The sequence below is a fragment of the Simochromis diagramma genome, unplaced genomic scaffold (assembly GCF_900408965.1).
Source record: "Simochromis diagramma unplaced genomic scaffold, fSimDia1.1 OVJJ01000631.1, whole genome shotgun sequence".
NCBI lineage: Eukaryota > Metazoa > Chordata > Actinopteri > Cichliformes > Cichlidae > Simochromis > Simochromis diagramma.
Window position 1 is genome coordinate 47,852 of NW_024387500.1, and position 24,225 is coordinate 72,076.

The 24,225-nt window shown below is 41.0% G+C and overlaps 1 protein-coding gene across 3 annotated transcripts in view; it reads left to right on the forward strand.

The window, feature by feature from the left end:
* LOC120725670 (SRC kinase signaling inhibitor 1-like) overlaps positions 1-24,225 on the forward strand; it is a 64,483-nt gene that overhangs the window by 18,641 nt on the left and 21,617 nt on the right. For all 3 annotated transcript variants that reach the window (XM_040018651.1, XM_040018653.1, XM_040018654.1), the window contains exons 5-15: positions 1,318-1,594; positions 2,141-2,417; positions 7,324-7,644; positions 8,651-8,746; positions 8,982-9,019; positions 9,111-9,280; positions 11,685-11,860; positions 15,413-15,549; positions 18,072-18,219; positions 18,292-18,610; positions 20,230-20,352. In XM_040018651.1, the coding sequence (XP_039874585.1) occupies positions 1,318-1,594; positions 2,141-2,417; positions 7,324-7,644; positions 8,651-8,746; positions 8,982-9,019; positions 9,111-9,280; positions 11,685-11,860; positions 15,413-15,549; positions 18,072-18,219; positions 18,292-18,610; positions 20,230-20,352 (2,082 nt within the window). The remainder of the gene's footprint in view (positions 1-1,317; positions 1,595-2,140; positions 2,418-7,323; positions 7,645-8,650; positions 8,747-8,981; positions 9,020-9,110; positions 9,281-11,684; positions 11,861-15,412; positions 15,550-18,071; positions 18,220-18,291; positions 18,611-20,229; positions 20,353-24,225) is intronic.

The following is a 24,225-nucleotide window of genomic DNA, read 5'->3' on the forward strand; positions in this document are numbered from 1 at the left end:
CAACTGGCCAAAAAGGACTCCACAGCAGAAAAGGAAGGAATCCCCAACTCACTCAGAACGGGGCTGTTCATAAAAGGTGATTGAACAAAAACATGAAATTAAACTAAATGAGCAGAAAGAAGTATCATGTCGCAATTGTGAGGGTTACCCAGCAGTACTAGTGTGCACCAGTGAACAACAGTGCTTGGCATCCAGCACCTGAAACCAGTAAACTCTGCTGGGACTATGTCTCTCCCCTGAGATTGGAGAGCACTGAATGGAACATAAAGGTGCAAAAGGTCAGAGAGATATGAAGGCGCCAGACCATTTAAAGTCTTGTAGGTGAGCAACAGGATCTTAAAATCTGCTCGAACCCTACAAGGCAACTAGTGAAGAGATTTCAGTACTAGAGTAATGTGTTCGTATTTCCCTATTTTGGTTAAAATGCAGGCAGCCACATTTTGTACAAAACTTTTCTTCGTCAACCCAGAGAGGAGACCATTACAATAATCAATATGCGAAGACAAGTGAACATTTTGTGGTCCAATGACCATCAAATCTGTCTTATCAGCATTAAGAAGCTGAAAATTATCAGATAACCAGCCCCTAATTGCAGATAGACAAGCTTCCAGTTTGGACAAGTCAGCACAGTTTCCAGTGGTTAAAGGATCATATAGTTGCAGGCATCAGCATAACAGTGAAAGGTTACATGAAAATAACATAGAAGAAGACCAAGAAGCAGCAGATAGAGAGGAAACAGTAATAGGCCAGGTACAGACCCTTGAGGGGACCCCATGCCTCACAGCGCAGGTCTCAGAGAGATCATTTTTAAAACTAACATTCTGAGATTTCCCAGACAGGTAGGATCTCAGCCAGGATACATGCCGATAAAAATGCTGATAAAACGTTCAGTCTTATCCAGTAAAATACAGTGATCCACAGTGTCAAACCAGCGCTTAGATCTAGCAGTAATAAAACTGAAGTGCGATCATTGTCTCATTTACCACTTTGATTAAAGCTGGTTCTGTGGAGCGGTTTGGTCTGAAAGCAGACTGAAATGGCTCAAACTGATTGTTGACAGATGGTCGGTGAGCTGCATAGAAACAACTTTTTCAAAGATCTTGGACAACAAAGATAGATGTGACATGCGTCTATAGTTTGCAACTGAGTCAACTGAGTCCAGGCTTTTTCACGATTGTACCACCACTGCTGATTTAAAACAGGCTGATGTGACTCCAGCCGTCAATGAAGTGTTATGGAAAGTGCTCTATCCCCCCGTCTGTGGTTCTAAGTTGTGGTGATGGTGCAGTTTCAGAGCACTTTTTTCACTTTCTTCAGATCCCCAGAGAAGTGTTGTATGGCAGTCACAGTCCAGTCCACACCTTGTCATCATCCAGTCGTGGCACCCTCCAAAGCCTGCAAGGTTCCATGTCTCCACCCATGGCCCGGTCTATGCCCTCCTCCCCTTCCAGGGTGGCATATGGTGGAGGGGGCAGTGGGGGAGTGCGGGACCCCAGCACTACATCAGCACAGACACTTCGCCTTTCGGGAGCAGGACGATCCAGTGCCATATGCACCAGCAGTGCCATCCTGGAGAGGAGAGATGTCAAGCCTGGTGAGATTCCTCCAGCAGGAATGTGCTTTTTAGCTGATTCCTACTGAACAATGAGTCACTACTGCAAGTGTTTTTTCCCCCTTTGCTGTGACATAACGGAAGAAGTTATGGGCTGTGATTAGTTGTAATGATGTAAGCCATCTCCCATTATCTGTGTGTATAGCAGCGGCAGACATGGACATACATACATGCCGTATGTCAATGTCTGCCGCTGCTATACACACAGATAACCAGAAACCTCGTTACTGCTGTGTAAGCTAGCTTTAGTTTCACATTTAAGCAGAATGTCTGAATGTCTGGGGTTTGTGTGTGTGTGTGTGTGTGTGTGTGTGTGTGTGTGTGTGTGTGTGTGTGTGTGTATTTGAGCTTTTTGCATTTTTTTTGTTTTTTGTTCCACATGGCAACCCGGTGTACAATGCTGAACTGATTTTACTTGCACTACACTCTTGGAAACATAACCACTGGCTGTGTTTTTACTCTTTATGTGTGTTTGCTCCACATTCTAAAGTGACAGTGTGTTTATGTGTAAATGCATGTATGTGTCAGATGAGAACGTTGACAGCAGTAAGGTCATGGCCTTGGTGGTGCGTGGTGAAGGAGGACCACATCCAGACTCCTACTGCGCTTCTCTGCAGGATGGAATAGGTCGCCGCAGCATCTCCTCCCAGTGCAGTGCCCCTCCATCTCTCGCAACAGATGTGGTGAATGTTGGAGTCCTAGGACTCCCAGCAGGGCTGCAGCAGTACCGAGCCTCCATTAAACCCCTGATGGGCTATGGAGAGACCCAATATAATCTAGAGGACGGGACCCATTCCCTCCACAGGTATACTTGCCTATTTACACACATATGCAATAGGAAATGTCTGAAGTTTAATGCTTCATTTCTGCACCATTTGGGTGTATGCAGCAGCCAGGAGGCAACAGTCTGTACCAGTTTAGGTACATGTGTTAGATGTAGTTCTTATAATGGGTTAAAAATGATCATTTTTAGTTGGGCAGCATCAATGACTGTAGAAAACATGGACGACGCGACAGCTCCACAAAAATGAAGCCAAAACGTCTCTATCGCCCCCTGGTGTCTGGCTGCAGTATAGGTCATAAACCTCCACGTTAGCGGATGGGACTGGGGTCAGACTAAAATAAATGAATTCTCCTAAGATAAATTTTTTCCAAAGATTCTTTCTTTTGTTTTTCAATAGTTCTCATCACGCTGATTGATGTCCAAGAGGTCTCCTTTCCCATAAGTTTGATTCTAATTCCTAATTCCTACCACAGTGATGTTAAATTGGGGTGAAACGTCATCATAACAGCTTTGACTGGCAGCTGCAGTCACGGAGAAACTTGCGTATCTCTGTTCGGGAATAGCAGATAGAGCGTAGGCTCTGAGAGGAGGGCCAGCGTTTACGCTACGAAAACACGACCGAGTGTTTTAACCTGACAGCCTGAGGTGTTCTTCAGTAAACTGGACTACCCGACAGTTTTCTACAGTCATTGGGCAGCATATAAAAGAAACATCTAAACACACAAAAAACAAACTTTTTTGTCAATGTAATCATTAGTTCGACATTTTTCGGTAATTCAAATGTAGGTAAATGAGCTGATTATATTATAGTGATTTCTATCTAACATTCACACTCTTGATAGCTGCATGCGAAAGCAACTTGGGGTTAGTTGTCATGGTCCTGGGTCAAGCGACCCAGTGTTTGAGTTTATGTATCTTTTGTATTTATTTTGTGCCTTAGCTTAGTGCACCTAGTTAATTTCTAGATTACTGTGTAGTCCTGTTTCTTAGTTATGTCATCTCCCCTGTACTAAGTTTCCCTGGTTCATGTGTCATGTCTGTGTGGTTATGTTTGGTTCCTTGTCTAGTCTGTCATGCGTGTTAGGCCTGTTAAGTTGTGTTGTCGTGTCTAAGTCTGCATGTTTCCTGTTTTATTTTGAAAAGGGTCTTGTGTTCTGTGCTCATGCGGTTAGTTTTACTCTTGCCTGTGCATCATTATGTTTATCCTAGTCAGCTGTTTCCTCATGTGTCTCCACTTCCCCTGATCACCTCATGTGTGTATTTAAGTCCTCTGTTTTCTGAATGTCATTGTCGGGTCGTCTGTTATCCCCACCATAGTCTTAGTCATAGAACTTCGTAGTATTTGTTTCTTAGTGTTTTTTAGTTTGCTTAGGGTTCCTTGGTTAACCCCTGTAATCATCCAAATAAAGGATCACTTTCTGTTTAAACTTGCAACACCTCGTCCACATCTGCTTTTGGGTCCTGTTTCAAAAAACACACCGGCGCACCCCGCCGTGACATTAGTATCTTGCAGGGATATTTGACATGTAGACTGGAGCAGCCAGGAATCAAACCACCAACCTTCCCATTAGCAGATGACCTGCACTACCACCTGAGCTACAGCCACACCGTTTCTTTGGTTAGCTAAACCAAAGAAATAGAAAAGTCACTTTGGGTGTGTGGCCTGACAGTTACAGCATGTCATTTTGCAATCCAATAGTAGAACGTTTAAAGTGCCTTGAGGCAATTGTTGTGATTTGGCACAAAACTGAATTGAATTCAAGTAGGAGCTGACTGGGCAAGGCCTATGTGAGTGTGATGTTAAGTGTTGGGGAGTAATGGCATACATGTACCACCGTTACGTATGTAAAAGACAAAATATGAGTAACTGTATTCCGTTACAGTTACCATTTAAAAAGGTGGTATTCAGAATAGTTACTTTGTTGAAATAAATGGATTACACGGCGGTATTTTCCTGTTTCATAAGGCTATGCCCGCTCTATTTCTGGTAATTCCACGCTGATGGAAACCTAAACAAAACGCACATTAAGAGGCTCTAATGCGTGTGACTTAACCTCGCGGCACATGTCACCCCTTATTGTGGCCCGCATAATGACGTGAAGAAATATTTTTAAATAGTATTATTCAACAAATTATTTAATATGAAGACGATAGGCGGTGTGATAAAGGCATAGCATGTATGAAGCATGTAAATATAATAATAACCACTGCAGCCAAAAAGAGAGCCTGACGAGCCCAGCTGTAAGTAAGCTATTAAGACTCGACTGTACGCTGTGTTCGTGTTTTCCTCTGAAACAATAAGTCCCGTTGCAGCAGCCTTTCAACGCCTCTCTCTGTCTCTGCTAGCAAAGTCGACCCAGACAACAAAGTAAAGCTAGTTTTCAGCTACGAGCCCGACATGAACCCGACGTATTAGCCAGAGGTCCCTTTACTACGGTTCGGAGCCGCAGACCTGTTTTATATACGCGAGGAATAGTTTTCTATACGAGATCACTGCAGAAAGTGCAGCCTGACCTAATGTCCACCTACTGTTACTCATTTATATTAAGATTTAAACATCTAGTTGGTGTTGGTGTGGAGAGTAACCTTCAGTAATAGTAATAAATCACACAGCAATAGGACATTCATGTAGTTGTAAAAAGCATGATAATGTATTAAGTAATACAAAGTATTCAGAATATGTTACTCTTATTGAGTAACGTAACGGAATACGTTACGAAATACATTTTGGAAAAATTAACCTACCCAACACTGGTGATGTTATATCACTCAAGATCAGACAGCCATCCTGTAAGTCTTTTATACAGCAAATATTTTAAAGTGAATGTACAGCCTGTGTGTGCTGTTGAGGGCAGGCCTGGCCAAAAATCATATAATCAACAAGTCTTGGCACAGGAAAACAAATCTCTACATGGATTGTATTAATTTAGTCATTTACTCACGTGATTATTTTTGTGCATAAAGCAGGCCGGATACAACAGTGTTTCCTACTCATAAGCTTTATTGCTCAGATATATATCTAAATCCAGAACTGAATTTAAAATCCTTCTCATTGCATACAAGGTCTTGAATAATCATGCCCCATCTTATCTTAAAGGCCGCTTAATATCTTCTCACTCCAGTAGAGCATTTTGCTCTCAGGCTTCTGGTTTACTTCTGGTTCTTCGGGTATTCAAAAGTAGAATGGGAGGCAGAGCCATGTGCTCCCAGTTTGGATTTGGATTTACTTTTAAGATTCATCTTAAAACTTTCCTTTTTGATAAAAAAATATAGTTAGGGCTGGATCAGGTTACTGTGAATACTCCCTTAGTTACACTGCAGTAGGCTTTCCATTATCACCGAGCGTTTCTTCTTCACTCTTTTTTTCTGCTTTTTTTCCTCTGCTTTTAATCTTAAGTTATTATTAATCTATGGGTCTCTTCCCTGGCATGTCTTTGTCCTGTCTTCCTTCCCTCATCCCCAGCCGGTCGTGACATATAGCCGCCCCTCCCTGAACGTAAGTAACCGGAGGTTTCTTACTGTTAAAGGGAGCTTTTGTTCCTCTACACTGTCACCAAAGTGCTTGTTCATAGGGGACCATCTGATTGTTGGGATTTTATTTGTTTTCTCTGTATTGTTGTGGAGTCTTTATCAGTTTAAAGCACCTTGTTGCGATTTGGCACTATATAAATAAAATTGAACTGAACTGGATTATATTTCTTCCAGGAATCATCTGAATCAAAATCAAAATCAGAATACCTTAATAATCGAAGAGGAAATGATGTGGTGACAATTGCTCCAAAATGAAAAGAACAGTAATGAACTAAACTGAACTAAATAAAAGAATATATTACAAAGCTACAAAATTTAACAAAATATCTCTAAAAAATGCAAATAGCTCTAATTATAAATATATTACAGAAAATTAAATATGCATTGAAGTTGTAAAAAAAATATTAGGGGGTAGAGTTTAAGTACCTGCTCGGCACTGTGTTGGCACATGGGGAAATTATATCCTTAAACTTAGTTACAGTCCTTTGAGAAAGAGATCTACTGTGATGAAATGTACTTTTCCACTGCTTTGTAACCCACTATTGGAGATTTAAGTATTATAAGGAAATGATCAGACAAAAGAGGATTTGGGTTTTTTTTGTTTGTTTGTTTTTTTAAGTTTTCCAGTGAGGGTAGGGTAAGCATCAAGCTTTCAAATTAATTAAAACTCTGTGTGGGTCTTTGGATGATTTGTAAGATGGAGTGGAAGATTGCTGCCACACCCTCTGTAGCTTGTGGTTCAAGGATTCAAGGCTATTGATTCATTTAAACTAACATAATTATTCTGCTCTAACCAGGTTTCTTTAAAGCAAACTAAATCAATTTGTTCATCAATTACTAATGTATGTACTGACAGGGACTCAGAAGGGAGAGACATAATGTTTAATAATCCACAATTTGGTGCAGTTGTGTATACTATATTGTTGTTTGTAATTTTTGTTTGTTTGTTTGTCTAAATCACTTTTGTCATGTAAAAAACATCAGTGGTCTGGAGCTCTATGTAAGCTCTTTCCTCCAGACCATCCTGTAGAAAGCCTGTGAAGGTAGCTGAAGCTTCAACTTGCTTGGCAGTAGTCAAGAAACCTAAAGGATTTAGAGTTAGTTAGAGACGTAGGCAACAATTCCTCCTGAGATGTGTGCAAACCTGGTGACCAACTACAAGATTGGGAACATTTATTTCAATCAATGACATGAAAATCAATCGATGACTTGTAATAACTAACTGGTTGCTATTATATCCATCTCTATTATACTGAAAACTACGATAGAAATTAGAGACTTTGATAAACTGATTACTTGATTTTTCATCTATTTATCAAAGGACCATATTGTATGTGGGTTTTACACTGCTGTACATACATTCACTTTCTATTCCATCTGCTTTTTCTTTCTCTAGGCGGAAGAATAGGAAGTATGCTGACGGTCAGCTTCCCCCAATGGGAACCAAAATCCCGCCTAGTTCCCCTCACAGACTCAGTGAAGTCAGGATGTTTGATGGTGGACAAATCATCGGAGGTGTGGGCCTAGTGTCTCCTGAGAAGAAGTCACTGATTCGCCAGTCCCTGGGGCAGGACAATAACAGTGCTACACTAGAGATTATAAGCAGAAGCAGAGGAAGTGGATCCTCATCCTCCACCTCATCTGTTTTTGCTGACAGTCCTCTGGGACAAACTGAGAGACTGTTTCAGGGCCATATGAATGCCAGCAATGCCCAAAGGTGAGCTGATAGCCAGAGTAATTGCCTTGTTGCATTGCAGCCTATGACGAAACCACAGGAAACATAAATCACAGATGTTCTTTTAAACGACAAAAAAGAACAACTTTTCTTGTGTCTTTCATAATGTATGAGAAAGATAACTAAGCAGTGGGTTCGGTTATTTTCCATGTTTAGCCAGTTGCATCACAAAAATAGTCCTTATATTACACTCAGTGAATGCTTATAGTGATAGATTATACCAGTAGCTGATAATCAGCCCAGATATACTCTGCTACAAGAACAAAACATGACATGTTGCCCTTTTTGAATTAAATACACAACTAACGACTTATCTCACATTTGTCCTATGAGATATTTCTGTTACTAGGTCGAAATTGCGTGGTAGAAGTTTCAAAATCTGACACTCAGTAACTGCAAAATATCACACAGTGATGATATCTGCAAAGTAAAAAAATAGGCCTCTTGAGATTTGCTTTGAATGCTCAGAGTAGAAATGTGTTATAAAAGTAAAACTCCATTAACAAATGTTGTGCTTGGTTCAGCTGGACTCTTCCAAAACTGACCCCACTTAAGTCACTAAATGCATAAAATGATTAACCTTATTTTGTCCTTTAAGGCTTTTTCAAGTATGATCAGTACAGGGAGCTCAGATTCATAGCTAAACTAAGTGTCAATGGGGAAGTGACCAGTGAGGAAGTGGAGAGGGGAGTTGTTTTTAAGATTAAGCTTCAACTGTTCCTTTTGATAAAGTGTATGGTTAGGGCTGATCATGTGAACCTTTCTTCCTCCTGATGATGTAGACTCAGGGTGAACTACCAGGATGCTCTCAAAATTTCTCATCCACTAATATCGGAGTGTATTTCCCTTCCAATATAAAGAATCATGAGACCAATGGTTGGGAAATGGTGCTTAAACGAAATTATGACAGTTACATGGTGGCAAGCTGTTCTCATGGTTCATATAAGTGTTATGCGATGGATATAATGTATGTATTCCTATTTATCAGTGAGAGAATCAAAGCCATGGAGGAGCAGATAGCCAGTCTAGCAGGGCTAGTGCACCACGCTTTGTCCATAGGACCCGGAGACAAGGATGCTGTCAGGTCTGTAACATCTACTGATATTAACAATTACTATATTAATTATTCTTACATTTATTATGTTTGTTGTTGGTAGTATTTAAAATAACAATGTGTATAAAACAAGAATTCATTTAATCAAATATAATATTAGTTTGACTAACAGATCTTTGCCTCATAAAGTAAGATTATTTCTGCATACGATATAAACCTGGGTTAAACAGTCATTTTAGGTCTTTTGTCTGTCTGTGTTTTTCAGTGAGAGTCCAGAATGCAACCTTATAAACAACAGACTTGGTGAGAGGTTTCTTAAATGTACATATTGCCACTATGAGTGTGTCTCATGGTGTGAAAATTCTGAAAAGAAAACAATTTCTTTGCCCTTCAGGAGTATCATCTGAGCCCCAGAATCCTGCTGCTCTGACTGACAGCTTTACCTCCATCCATCCAGCTGCTCGGGCCCCTGCTTCTGACAGCAGAGTGCAACAGCGTTTAGTGTCAGCCAAGAGGAATGTGTGTGAGCTGCGACTCCAGTTGAACCAGCTCAGACAGTTACAGGTACTCAACTCTGCTCACTATTTACAGTTAATGCAGCACAAGTAATAAAGTTATTAATAATAGTAGTAAATACTGACGTGTACTTTTTAACTACTTATGTTGTCTCACTGACAACTCAAAACGCTCCAAGCCAAATCAATTCACTTCAATTTAGTTTTATTTATATAGCGTCAAATCACAGCGATAGTTGCCTTAAGGTGCTTTACATACAGAGAAATCAGAGAAAACCTCAACAATCAGACCCCCCACCCCCCATGAGCATGTGCTTTGGTGACAATAGGAAAGAAAAAAACCCTTTTAACAGTAAGAAACCTTCAGCAGAACCACGCTCAGGGAGGGGAGGCCATCTGCTGCGACCCCCTGGGGGTTAGGGGAAGAAGATGGGACAAAGTCATGCTGTGGAATAGACCCAGAGATTAATAATAACTAATGATTAAATGCAAAGTGGTGTATAAACACATAGTGATGGGAAAAAAAACACATCTGACTGAAGAAGACGCAAAGCATCATGGAAAGCCCCTAGCAGCCTAGAAATATCGGAGTGTCTCTAAGGGAGAATTCAGGGTCACCTGATCCAACCCCAGCTATATGCTTTCTCAAAACATTTTAAGCCTAACCTTAAAAGTAGAGAGGGTGTCTGTCTCCCGAATGCAAACAGGAAGCCGATTTCACCGGAGAAGGACCTGGAAGCCATTCTGCTTTGGTGCTGTTCAAAGGCTGTTTTCTTGTACTGTCATTGTAATTATTGTTATTTAACGCTGTCATGCATGAATTATGACAACCTCAATCAGGATTTTTTTCGTCTTTTCATGCCTAAAGATGATTGATTCTGGATTTAACTGTGAGCCAAAGAAGAGAGGCCAGTATGGAAGAGCTATGCTCTCTCTTTCTAGTCCCTGTCAGGACTCTTGCTGCAGCATTTTGGATTAACTGAAGGCTTTTCAGGGAGTTTTTAGGAAATCCTGATAATAATGAATTACACTAGTCCAGCCTAGAAGTAATAAATGCATGAACTACATTTTCAGCATCAGCCTGAGACAGGATGAGATACTGCACAAATGCAGTTCTACATATTTGTTTAATTTGACATCGAAGGACATGTCCCGGTCAAAAAGGAATCCAAGATTCCTCACAGTGTTACCGGAGGCCAAGGTAATGAGTAGCATCTGGTTAGATACCATTGTGTAAGATTTTTGGGGCTGTGTATAAAAAGCTCAGTTTTATCTGAATTTACAAGCAGGAAATTGGAGGACATCCAGGTCTTTATGTCTTTAAGACATTCCTGCAGTTTAACTCATTGATGTCTGTTATCTGGCTTCATGGACAGATAGAGCTGGGTTTCATCTGCATAGCAAATTAATGAAACTGTATGCTATGATTGATGATACTGCCCAAGGGAAGCATGTATAATGTAAACCGAATTGGTCCTAGCACAGAGCCCTGTGGAACATTAATACCTACAGAATGCTCTAATTGCTATAATAAAATATTATGGTCAACAGTATCAAACTGTTAAGTGGGTGGAATTACACCAGGGAGCAGCTCTGAGCCCCTTCTTGTTTGCAGTGCTGATGGACAGGCTGACACATGAGTTTAGACAGAGTCTCTGTGGACTATGATGTTTACAGACGACACTGTGATCTGTAGTGAGATCAGAGAGCAGTGGAAGAGAGCCTGGAGAGGTGGAGGTAGGCTCTGGAGAGAACAGGAATGTAAGAAGCAAGATAGAATATAATGTATGTGTGAATACGAGGAAGACAGGTGTAACAATGAAGATGCAAGGAGTAGAGGTAGTCAAGGTTTAAATATCTGGAGGCAATCATCCAAAGCAACAGACACAAGAGAGCTGAAGAAGAGTGCAGTGTCACTGACACTCACAGTGGTGTGAGTGTCAGTGATGATTTGTGACAGAAGGAAAGCAGCAAGACTGAAAGGGAAGGTTTATAGGATGGTAGTGAGACCTGCTGCGACTTGTGTTTTGTATGGTGGCAATAATTTACTACCGCCTTACATTGGAGTAAAAGTTAGAGATGTGCAAAGGAGGGGTAAACAACATATTGTGCAAAGAATTCTGAGTATGCAGCTGAACGCCAGGAGGACAAGGAGAAGACCTCATGGATATAGTGAAGAAGGACATGCAGAGGGTAGGTGTCACAGTGGAGGATCCTTGTGATGGCTGGATAGTGAGATCGAGGTAAATTATCACTTGTTGTGATCCCTAAAGAGAGCAGTCAGAAGGAGAAGATGATCTTATGCTGGGCCTTGGTGCAACACCTCAGTTCATCATTTGCCTAAAACAAGCTATTATAGATTAAGTGTTGTGTTGAAATGGCCATATTACCAATATTTGCTCTGAAAACCCCAAAACGTTTTCCTGATTTCTGACTTGCTGGATGTTTTTCAGCTATCAAACCAAGAGACTGTGAGTTCTACACTGCAGATGGCAGGCCACGAGCTAGTGGTGTTGATGTGTGATCGGCTGGCTCGATTTGAGGAGGCAGCATTCAGACAGAGAGCTGAATTGGAAGAGGAGAGGAGCCTCTACCTCGCTGAAGAGGAGAGAATACTCACACAGCTTAGGTAAGAAAATGAATTTAAGAATTCAAGAATTTTTTAAAAATACTAATCTTTTGAAGGAGTAGCCATGAACCACACTGTGCTGGTCTGTTATGACAGACCTGCTGTCAGAGGCCACAAGAAGATCATTCGTAACCTTCACTAATGCTGTTTCTGTGCTGTGATGAACTCTGAAACCTGAGTTAACTTTTCAAATAAATTGTTCCTCTGCAGATGATCACTTAGCTGTTTCACAACTTTCTCTTTCAAGAATTTCTGAGATAAAGAGAAGGCTTGAAACTGACTTAAAATTAACTAAGACAGCTGGGTTTAACTAAGGGCTTTTAAAATGATCTAGTTTTTCCTCGATCATTGGCAAATAGTAATGTTCTAGTTTTACGAAGGCCTTTTTAAAATATAGAAACAAGCAGTTTTTGCAGCCTATATGAAGATCTGTTAACATAGTGAGACATCATTTCCTCTTCACCTTCTGAGTTAACTGCTGCAAGTCCTGCATCTGTGAGTTATGTGAGCCACAGTATCCAGTGGATAGGATCCATCCAGGGATGTAACGCTATTAATAACTAAGGACACCCCATGAATCAGTAGCTTGTAGAACCACATTTCACAGCATTAACTTGTAGAAATTTTCCCCTTCTCTTTACAGCATTAAGTTTGGTCTGTGCTCAGCTGTTTGAATGGCCCACCACAGCATTTCAGTCAGGTTGAGGTCTGCACTTTGGACCACTACAGCACCTTGATTCTTTTCTTTTTCAGCCATTATTATAGATGATAAGCTCTTGTAGATTTCCATATTGTCTTGTTGATGACCAAGTTTGATCCAAGCTTTAGCCGTAAGATAGATGGCCTCACATTTGACTCTAGAATACTGAACAGGTGAACAGATGAGTTCATAGTGAACTTGGTAACGGCAAGATGCCCGAATTTTCATCCTTCCACCACCGTTCTGACGGTTGGTGTTAGGTGTTTGTGCTGCTATGCTGTATTAGGGTTTTTTTTCCAAACGTTATGCTGTGCATTATGGATAAACATCACTTTGGTGTCATATCTCTAAAGCAAATTGCTCTGGCAGTCTTGCGGTTTGTTCAGATGCCATTTTCAATCCTAAGCATCAATATCTTGGTGGTTTTAATCCAAACAAGTGAGGAGTGGATCTAATGCAGAAACTGAGATACATAACTTGCTTTATCATCATGCTGGACTATAACTGGGATAATCACTTACAAAATTAACATTATGTTCAATTGAAATTTATCTAATGCGGTTTTACAATGAAACTTGAAACTAGCAACTGAAACCATAAACTTATCAGCAAAATATTTGTTGAGGTCATAACTGCTGCTGAAGGTTCGATTTCCCATAGATTTCTTTTTGCAACCAAAGGAATCATCCCCTGATGTGACTCAACGTCACTGTTGGCCGACAGAGCCACCCCACTCCCAGTGAAAGCTTTTACTGCAACTCCAAAAGTCCTACCTTTGCTTGAGCCCATGGTAGCCCTTGTCCAACCTTGTTTAGATCTGTTCCCTTCCAGCTGTTATATAAATGAGTAGTTATGTGTAGTGTCTTTACATCAGACTTTAAGAGTTGCTGACCTAAATAGATGCTGATGTCAAGATTTCAGCTGTCCTCTTTCATTTAAAGTTAAAGCACTGACTGACCATGATTTAGTCCTTCCAACATTCACAGACGTGGTCTGACATCATGACCCTTTATAGTGTAAAATGCAGCTGAAGTCAAATCATTGGTGGCATGCATGGCGTGACATATCAACATTTGTAGGCCTAATGTTAAAAAGCAATTGTTAAAAATAGAGGAGTTGGGGTGGGAAGTGATTTGATTTGGTATGGCATGGTCTTCCAAACACATCATAATTCATTCACATAATAACATGCTACACATTAACTTCTTTTTTCAACGTACTCTGCTAACATGGTTTGGCATTTATGAAGGTTCATGAGTAGGAGTTTCAGAATAACTGGGACACAGTTATGTTTCTCTATGCGAATTCAAACACACGTTTAACCAGATACCAACATATCAAGCCAGCCTACTCTCTTAAGCCCCAAGGTTCTTTCTGAGGTTCGTGCTCTTGGTATCTATAATAAAGCTAACACTTGGGAGATTCATCAGAGGTGGAAATATTAGAGGAGATGTTACTATGTCAAAGTAGCTGAGGCTGGAACATAGAACAAAAGGAATACTTTTTTCCTTGCCTAATTTATTTTGGAATTTTATTGCATATAACCATATTGAAAATATGCTTCAGTAGACAATAAACTCAGTAAACAGTCCCAATCAAAAGTTTAAGACCAAAAATGGCCAAAAATCATATTTTGCATGGTTGGATCTTAACAAGATTCCAAGTAGAGCTTCAACATGCAACAAGAAGAAATGGGAGTGAGACAAAACATTTTTGAACATGCAATTTATTGAAAACAGCACTTAAACGGAAACAGGCTGTTTTACAGCTGATCAAAAGGTTAGGATCACACGCCTTTAAAAGGCCAAATCTGTGGCAAAAATGTGGATTCATTGTCATTTTCTGTCAGGTAGTCACGCTGCCATGACGTTCTGATGACAAAGGCAACGTGAACGTGGTCGCGTTGTTGAACTGCATAAGCAGGGTCTCTCACAGCGCGTCATCGCTGCTGATGTGGGACGCAGTGAGACAGTCATTCCACCTGTGAGGATCTGCGCAGCCTTTAACCACAGCCATAAAGCTTTGGGTTAAGATAAACACGTTTGGTTTCTGTTGCTGTCACATCTACACAACACTTAATGTAGAAAGGGACTGACTGAAGGTCTCCAGGTCCCGTTGTTCAAAGATGGACCAGGCTGTTATATCAAAACAGTCCTGTAGTTGGAGGAGAGCACCATCTAGCCATGTTTTAATAACCCAGGTGCCTGGATGGGTCTGTTTGCTGCAGGGGATGTAGGCAGGGATGAGGACCAGTGAGAGGTGGTCAGATTATGTCAGGTGGGGGTGTTGTGTCACTCTGTAGACCTGCTTGATGTTGCTCACTTAGCTCTGGTTATTATATTATGTATATTTATGTGCATAGTGTCTATGCATTTATTGCTCCTACCCTTGAGGTTAGAGGCTAACTGCATATGTACTTTTATATTACTTGTAAGCTGTGCAATGAAATTGAAGTTCAATCTAATCTAACCTTGCAGCACCCAAGCTTTTATATATACATCACGTCTGATGATGGTTTATGTGTGTTTATGTTGTCAGACTGGTCTAGCTAGTAAAGTGCTGGAAAGCTACAAGATGCCATGTCAGAACATTCCAGTCACTTGAACATTTCATGTAGCAGACTTTTAGGTGCAGCAGTTTTCAAGTTATTCACAAAAAGAATTAACAGAATAATCACTGATCTGGATCTCTAGTATCTTTATATTAGGGCCACACACAGGACCAGTGACTGTGACTCCTTAAACCTGCTCTCTGCTGCCATCTTGTTTCTACAGCAGGCCGTCACACAGTTGACTCTGCTGCCTGTGACTGTTAATGCCATGTTTCTGTCTTCTGTGTTCTTTACTTTGCAGTGAACTGGAGGACTATGTGGACCATTTGCAAAGAAGCTCCATTACCGGTTCAAGCCAGCTGAGTGTAACTCTGAGAGATGTAGAGGAAGGAGCGATGAGCCTACGGGGGGTCGGGGAAACTCTGGCCATTCTCAAAGGTTAGTGGGTTTAGGGCAGGGGTCAGCGACCTGCAGTGCATGCGGCTCTTTCATCCTTATACTGCGGCTCTGCGTGGCGTGGGAAAATAAGTTATAAGTATTTAATTGAGGTGTACTTTATTTTTGTTAGTTCTTTTTTAAATTGTAGTTCAAATTGGAAGATTATTGTGATCGTGAAATATTAAAATTAAATTATATTTTATTTTAAACAAGCGTCACGCTTGCGGAAGCCGGAGAAAAGTAAGAAAAGAAAAATATCTGAAGAAATAGAATAATTAATGATACCTGGGCAGATTCATTCTGGCCTACCAGTATGCCTAATCTGTGGAGAGAGACTGGCTAACAATAAAAGCTTACATGTCGCAAGACGTGTCCAAACTAAACACACAACCTTTGCTGATAAATATCCAGAGGGAGAAGAGAGAAAAAAAGCTGTTTCGGAACTGATGCAGAAGGATGAAATTGGCAAATTCAACTATACATGCAGATTTTGTGACCACTCAGGAAATAGTCAGGCATGGGAAGCCGCACCACCACAGGAAGAAATGATTGAGATGATACCACTAAAATGCCAGACACTGGAGAAGGACGTCTGTGAAGCTGTGCTTGATTGTTTAAGAGCTAAAGAAATGGAAACAACCCACCTAGTGTCAGTGGCTACTGATGGGGCGCCAAGTCTGATTGGTGTGCACGGGGGCTTCTTGGCATTGCTGCAGAAGTCACTGGATAGAAAGCTGCTGACATTTCACTGCATCCTGCACCAAGAGACATTGTGCACGCAAACCTTTCCTCCAGAATGCACAGAGGTCATGAATGTTGTCATTCAGATTAGCAATAAAATAATAGCAAAATGTTTAAATCACCATCAGTTCCATTTGTTATTGGATGAGATGCAGAGCACGTACTCTGATCTCCTCATGTATAACAGAGTCCGGTGGCTGTCCAGAGGAGAGGTGCTGAAACGCTTTGGTGCACGTCTGGAAGAGGTGAAAACTTTCATGAGCAGCAAAGGGCTCGCCTTTTCTGAACAGCCAGAGTGGCTGGAAAGGCTGCACTTGACGGTGGACATGATAGCAAACCTGAACAAGCTGAATACAACTCTTCAGGGGAGGCACAGTGCTACACATGCTGGAGGTGGTGTTAGGGCTTGAGCACAAGCCGACAGTTTTAGTCAGAGATTTACAGAGAGACACACTGTCTCACTTCCCCTCTTTAAGAGAGTTTAAACAAGGTCACAGGGTAATAAATGCAGAATATTTGCAGTCTGCAATCACCACGATGCAAGCATCGTTTTGGGAAACAATTCCAAGAGTTCGGAGAGGAAAAAACACATTATCACTCCCCTGACCATCGATCCCTCCCTCCCTGCATTTGCAGGTGTAAGTCAACCTGATCTGGAGCTGGCTGACATAGCTGACAAAGATATGTGGGTGTACGAATTCAAACGCTTGACAGAGGGTCAAGATGTTGCCCATCAGAAGGCCACTCTTGTTCAGGATCACAAATGGAGTGATGTTGACACCCTTTGAAGACCGGACAAACATGGAATGCCATCCCCGACACATAAACACGAAGAAATATGCATTTGGAGTCCGGTCGATCTTCGGATCCACGTATACATGTTCTCCACAAACACCGCTCACACCTCACAGACCACAGCTTACAGTCCTGCATAAAGATGAAAGTGACCTCGCACAGCCCTGCTTTGCAGACGCTGTGAGCAAATGTTCAGGAACATTACCCAGGTGAAATAAATATTTATGCTGATATTTTGCAGACATTAATTTTTAATTGTTTAGTGACATAGACCTTTTTTTTCTATTATATTTTATAAATTCTGGTCATTTCTGGTCAAAGGCGATATAAAAATGACATTTTTGTGACATTTTTTGTGACATGAAATTTTTTGTTTGCTACATGGATGATTTAAGTTCAGCTTTTTAACTCATTTGAAAAACACCTTCAAGTCGACAAGTTTCGTTTTTGTTATTATTGATTTATCTTCAAAATGTGTTCATTACGTAAGTAAAATTTAACTTTCTCTGTAGCACCTCGTGGATTTCAAAAGCAACACACTTTTATACAAAGTGCAAAGATGAAAAAACAATATGCAGTGTTATCTTCATTTAAGATGTCAAAAAGTATTTGCGGCTCCCAGTATTTTCTTTTCCATGGACCCGGGTGTCCAAATGGCTCATTTGGACACCCGGGTGTTTGGGTGTTAAAGGTTGCCGACACCTGGTTTAGGGTGACTCAGTGAAAGGTTGAACCAAATCATTTTATTGGCCAACATGTAATAGGTGCATTAGATCTGTATTTTGATATATGAATGGTTTGGTCATGTAATGTTCTAATAAATATTATAGTGATTTTAATAATTAATTAATTAAAAACTCAAAAAATTCAATCAGTCACCTCTGGGAGTTATTGAAATAATGAAATAAATAATTAACCTGATATGTCATGTAGATTTTGGTAGTGTACTCAGAGTAAAGTTCCCTTCCATGTTTGGTATCTTCCAGGTGAGTTTCCAGAGCTGCAGATGAAGATGCGCTTGGTGTTGAGGCAGGAGGTAGAGGCAATGCGTTTCCTGAAGGAGGCGCCTCTTAAGATGGACTCCATGTTAAAGAGGGTCAAAGCCCTGACTGACACCCTCAGCTCTCTCCGCAGGTACTCAGTACTTTCACTCAGAGTTAAAACTGCTCAAGAAAACGCTCTTGAAAATGCTCCTGTTTTCACCAGGTGTGTGTCAGAGTCGGTCCCATCACCCAGATCAGCCCAGTTAGAGCCGGTAGAAGCTGTTGAACTGGGCAACGGACCAGCAAAGACCCAGAGTCTTCAGAACTCCCCAAAACCCCAACCTCGGTCCTCAGTCAGGCTGCCTCAGCTCACTCCTTCTCTCTCTGGGAGCCAGGCTGAGACCAGGTTGGTGGGCTTGCCGTCTCTGATTGTGGCCCACGGAACGAAGAGCACAGCACCTTCTGTGGTCCAGACCTCCCAACATTCCCCCGGTCTCCCTCTGAAACCCATCCCCGGACGGCACTCACCCACTGTGGCTAAGGTACCATATGGATAATAGTTCTTGGGCTGCATAACTGATCACTTCCACCTCTTCTTAAAGTCATTAAAGAACTCTTTAAGAGTTCTTTTTACTGATGGCATGAAGGTGGCTTTCATATGAATTGTACAATCTTGGGATTGATATTGTTATAGCACCTTGGTCACAAACGAGGCCACCGCTGAAAAAAAACCAACATAAAATTCAATGAGATAGTAAGACGAGTAAAACACAGACATAAAATGATCTATATAACATATACAACATACCTCGCAGGCTGACCCATGCTTAGAGGCAGAAATGAGCACTTTACAGATACTTTTAAGAACACTTTAACTTCCGCTGACTTAAGTTGCCCTCTCCTGCTTCAACTTGCCATGTTCATACTTCAACATGGGCGTGCATGTCACTCAGGTGCTCCAGCGGAAACAACATGCAGTACAATAGTTCCTACATGAGAATTTCCAAAATAAATGACCTGATGACCAGTGTTGGTCAAGTTACTTGAAAAAAGTAATCAGTAACTAATTACCGATTACTTCCCCAAAAAAGTAATCCTGTTACTTTACTGATTACTTATTTTCAAAAGTAATTAATTACTTAGTTACTTAGTTACTTTTTAAAAACACGATTTACAACCTGAATAGGTGATAAAGCGATAGATCTTTCAGCCCAATTCTACTTTTCCTGCATAATCCATCGTACAAAATGTAATCAAATGGAAAAGTCTCTTTTTAAAACTCTTTTTAATCTTTTAACTTTATGCATCAAGCAAAAATTAAATTATATGCAACATTCTCTGACTGGAAGAAATTTGTTTAACATTTAAACCTATTTTCTGCACATTCCAGCACAGAAAATATATATTTTTTTGTGTTTACACTCACTCTTTCAAATAGATGCAAGTAAAACACAGCAGAAAATAAATAAAGTCAAAGACTCAGCGCTGCTGTTGCTCTATTTTCACCTGTAAAGCAGGACTGGGGTAGGCGGAGGTTGCAGGTGTGCCGCAGCGGTCAGTGGAAGAATCCGCGAGTTTCTCTGTGAGTTTCCCATTACGTCGTAGCTACTCGGTGCTTGCTCGGAAATTTAGGGGTTTTTTCGCTGTAAAAAGAAGTTTTCTTCCCACGCACAACGGACACTAATGTTTTTGTCACTTTTTATGGAATCAAACTCAAAGTAAGGTCAGTAGTTCCACGCTTTAAACGCCGCACGCTCATACTCTCTCCCACACTCCTTATATTATCCATTGTTGATCTGCACACAGCTGTTGTCACCAACGGCGCACTCGCTTACGTCACTGTCGTGAGACATTCTCGCAAAAAATCACGGTTTTAGTGACGCAGTAACGCAGCGTTCCTACGGGAAAGTAACGGTAATCTAATTACTGTTTTTGCAATAGTAACCCCTTACTTTACTCATTACCTGAAAAAAGTAATCAGATTACAGTAACGCGTTACAAGTAATGCGTTACTGCCCATCTCTGCTGATGACATATAAAATATGCATAGTGCAAAACAAAATACATTAACTAGCGGTATGGCAGTAACAACTGTAAAGCAGCAAAATGTGAGCACCTTTTTTTGTCTGCGGTTTGTAAGACATGTTGTCATGTTGTGAAGGTGCATCCTCGCAGCAGAGAGGGCAGTCCCGCCCTGCAGAGGAGAACAGGTCTTCAGGAGTCTGACGAACTGGACCAACTTGCACCAACAACAGCAGAACACACCCACAGTGAGCGGACCGTGGTAAGACACAAAGACACACAGGTTAGAGGTCAACACTAAACTCTCATTCACTTGTAGATAAACCTCTGGACCTCTTTACAGAAATGTAAATGTCAACAATCTGTGTCACTTTGGCATCATTTATCATGTTATTGATTGAAAATGTTGCAGGAATCATTGTTGGCAGATCCCAAGGCTACTTGAGTTCTGTAAATTTAATAAAATCAAGAAATTAAAAATATATAAAGATGGGTTTCATCAGTTTTCACTCACATGGATGCTTTTTGACTTTCTGCCAAAGATCTGGCAAAGTTGAACCAAGCTGGACATAAAAATTTGAGATCCCAACTCCGCTGTGCCATATCCCAGCTCTACCTCTCCGGCGTAAGTGCCCCGTCACCGGGGGCGCTGTAATGGCTGCCTGGTGAAGCTGGAAGTTTCTTTAAGGTGCTCTTGTACTCCCTTATCCAAAAAACACGGAGCGGTGCCTCGCTTCTCTATCTCTCTGCATTCACTGGAACCTGTCGATGACTGGCTGGTACCTGTCGCCAGTCTGGATGGGACGTTCCAGCCCCGAAAACCCTGCTCTGCTTGTCCCAGCTGGCTTGGAGTGAATTTGCAGAACCTGTGGCCTCTGTGTCGGGTTTCTAGGATGGCTAACAACGCAGATTCACCGCTTACTGTCAAGATTGGTCTGGTAAATGCTAGGTCCCTAGCAAACAAAACTTTTATTCTGAAGGCTCTCTTCATATCCCGAGGACTGGATTTTCTGTGCGTGTGTGAGACGTGTCTGAGCACTGTTAAATGTAGCATCTTCTCTGAACAACCTGACGATTGCTGCTATTTTAATTCACCGCAGATGTTGGGCTGCAATGATTTTTAAAGGTCATTTTAAATGTAAGCAGTTATCCACACCATTCAGCAGCTTTGAACTGGCTGTTTGAGCAGGGCTGCTCTCACACAGTGTTGTGCGCGGTGGTTTATCATTGTAGTGGCGAATTTCTGTCCCAAGCCATGAAAAAATAATTCTTCCACTTCTGACTCGTACATACAAACAAACGATGTCACAGTCAAAAAGCTCTTTGCTGCTACAGCGCACATTTCCATTGCCGTACTGGCTCATTCTAACCTGCTACCACACATGCGCCATCATTTTTATCTTTCCAGACAAAAATTAAACACGCAGCATATATTCTCTGATAACGTCTTATATAAACCAAACATGTAACATAATAACTGAAACGGTACCAAAAATATTTTTCTATGCATTGGCTCTAACAATTGTCCTCCAGAATACAATAAAGACTTTGTGAATGACTTCTTGGCATGCCAAAATATGATTGTGTTCTTCTTGTTGGGGATTTTAATATTCACGTGTTGCCCTGATATGCCCATGGCAAAGGGCTTTTTAAACCTCAGCGATTTTTTTAAATCTTGTGGAATGTGTGACCTGTCACACACATGAACGTGGAAACACACTTGATCTTGTTTTATCTCGTTTTTTCTGTTTTCAACGTAGAGATTTGTGATGCTGTGTTTTCTGACCATAGTATTGTTATTTTTGAAGTTCCTCTTGCCTGTAGCAGCGCTGCTGCTGTTGCGTTTTTAACTCCTCCACTGTTGAGCAGCTTTCAGCAGTTTTTAACCCAAACTGTATAATCCTGGAGTTTTTATGCAGCCGGACTGAGGAACTGAGCTCATGGTTTTATTCCACCTGCCAGACTGCTTTGGACACTGTGGCTTCATTAAAAACCAGGCAGCCTAAAAGTCAATCTGATCCCTGGCTGAATGACACAACCCAAGCTGTCCGACGCGAGTGTTTTATCTATTATTCCTAACTAGATACTGTACAGCACTTTGGTCCTATGCTGGCTATTACAAAGTGCTTTATAAATAATGTTGAATTGAATTTGATTGGATTTGCCTTCTTTTTTTTTTGTTGTCTTTATTGAGTTTTAAACTTTATCTTTTACAGTAACATCACCATTAAAAATAAAAACAACAAATAAAAACAACAGAACTGAACAAAAGATAAGAAAACAGACAACCGAGCTCAAGAATACAATTAAACAGACAAGAGAGGACAGACGCTTTAATTATGAGATAAAGTTAGCAATAGTCAATTCAATTCAATTTTATTTATACAGCACCAAATCAAAACAACAGTTACCAGCCGTCAGCTGTAGAAAAAGATCCTGGTGTAGAAAGTAATATTAAATGCATTCTAACAACAGCTGATCAAGCTTAAATGTGCTGCTGTTGTTCAGCCGCTGGTTTCCTCTTTCTGGCAGGAAGTGAGCAATAAACAAACAAGAGAGACGGACTCGCGACAGAAAAGCCGATCAGCTGATCATTGATCAGTTTCATGGTTGAAGTAGTAGCAAGAAGAGGCAGTCGCTCCATATATCGGTTGTTAAACGTAACGCTGGAATGCTTTACAAACATTCAGAGATGAACTTACACACTTGCTTTACTTCTCTCTGGGATCACTTTGTCGGAGATGAAATGGTAGTGAGACTCCAAATGCTCAACCAGACCGCCGACAGGTCTCTCACGCCACAGCCGCTCTATCACGTGACGCATACTGCTCCGACGTGCTGAGGTTATGAGCCGAGTTAGGCCATGTCGCAAGTTTTCTGAGGTGCTTTTTTGATATTTAATGGATCGGATTACATTTTCTATTTCTCTCCGATATCCGATTCAGTAATTTGCGTCAGTATCAGACCGATACCGATACTTAATATCGGATCAGTCCATCTCTATCACAAACGCTGTCCATCTAATCTGACTGAGCTGGAGTTGTTTTGCAAAGAAGAATGGGCAAAGATTTCAGTCTGTAGATGTGCAAAGCTGGTAGAGACAGACCCTAAAAGACTGGCAGCTGGAACTGCAGCAAAAGCTGGTTCTACAAAGTATTGACTCAGGGGGCTGAATAATTACACACACCCCACTTTGCAGTTATTTATTTGTAAAAAATGTTTGGAATCATGTCTGATTTTCATTCCACTTCTCACGTGTGCACCACTTTGTGTTGGTCTTTCACCTGGAATTCCAATAACATTGATTCATGTTTGTGGCTGTAATGTGACAAAATGTGGGAAAGTTCAAGGGGGCCGAATACTTTTGCAAGCCACTGTATCATGTCATCTCAGATCACTCCCCTGTCACATTAACCTAAAACATCTAAAATGCAACTAGGCCGCAGCAAATATGGAGGCTTAACCCTCTATTGTTACGCGAGAAGGATTTTCATGAATATTTAGAAACACAGATCTCTCCGTATTGATGGAAATGGCAACTCAGAAACTAAGCCTGCTACACTTTGGGAGCCTATTTAAGGGGTACTATTATCTCTTTTAAATCAGCCAGAAGGAAGAGAAACCGGGCTAAGCTCCTTGACTTGGACAAACAAATTAAAGATCTGGATAAAGAGAATGCCCAAACGCCATCCACAATGCTACCTAAGAAAATACTGTCTTTAAAATATGAATATAATAATCTACTCTCAGCAAAAATCAGTAAAGCCTTTTTGTGCACCAAGCAGAAATACTCTGAGCTTTGAATTTAGTGAGATTTTGTGCCCATACCTGCATAAAACATTCACTCAAGCTCTAGCAGATAAAGTCCTCCCTCCCACCCTTACAGAGGCAATTATAACTGTTATTTATAAAAAAGGTAGGAATGCTGAGAATGTAGGTTCTTATCGTCCCATCACCTTGCTAAATCTGGATGGGAAACTATTGTCTAAAGTATTTGCCAGTAGATTAAGCCCCCTTTAGTACACCCTGATCAAACTGGATTTATACCCCAGAGAAATTCATCTTTTAATCTCAGGTGACTATTCAACATTATTTACTCCACTGCCAGACCCAAAGAAGAGTTGGCAGTTTTGGC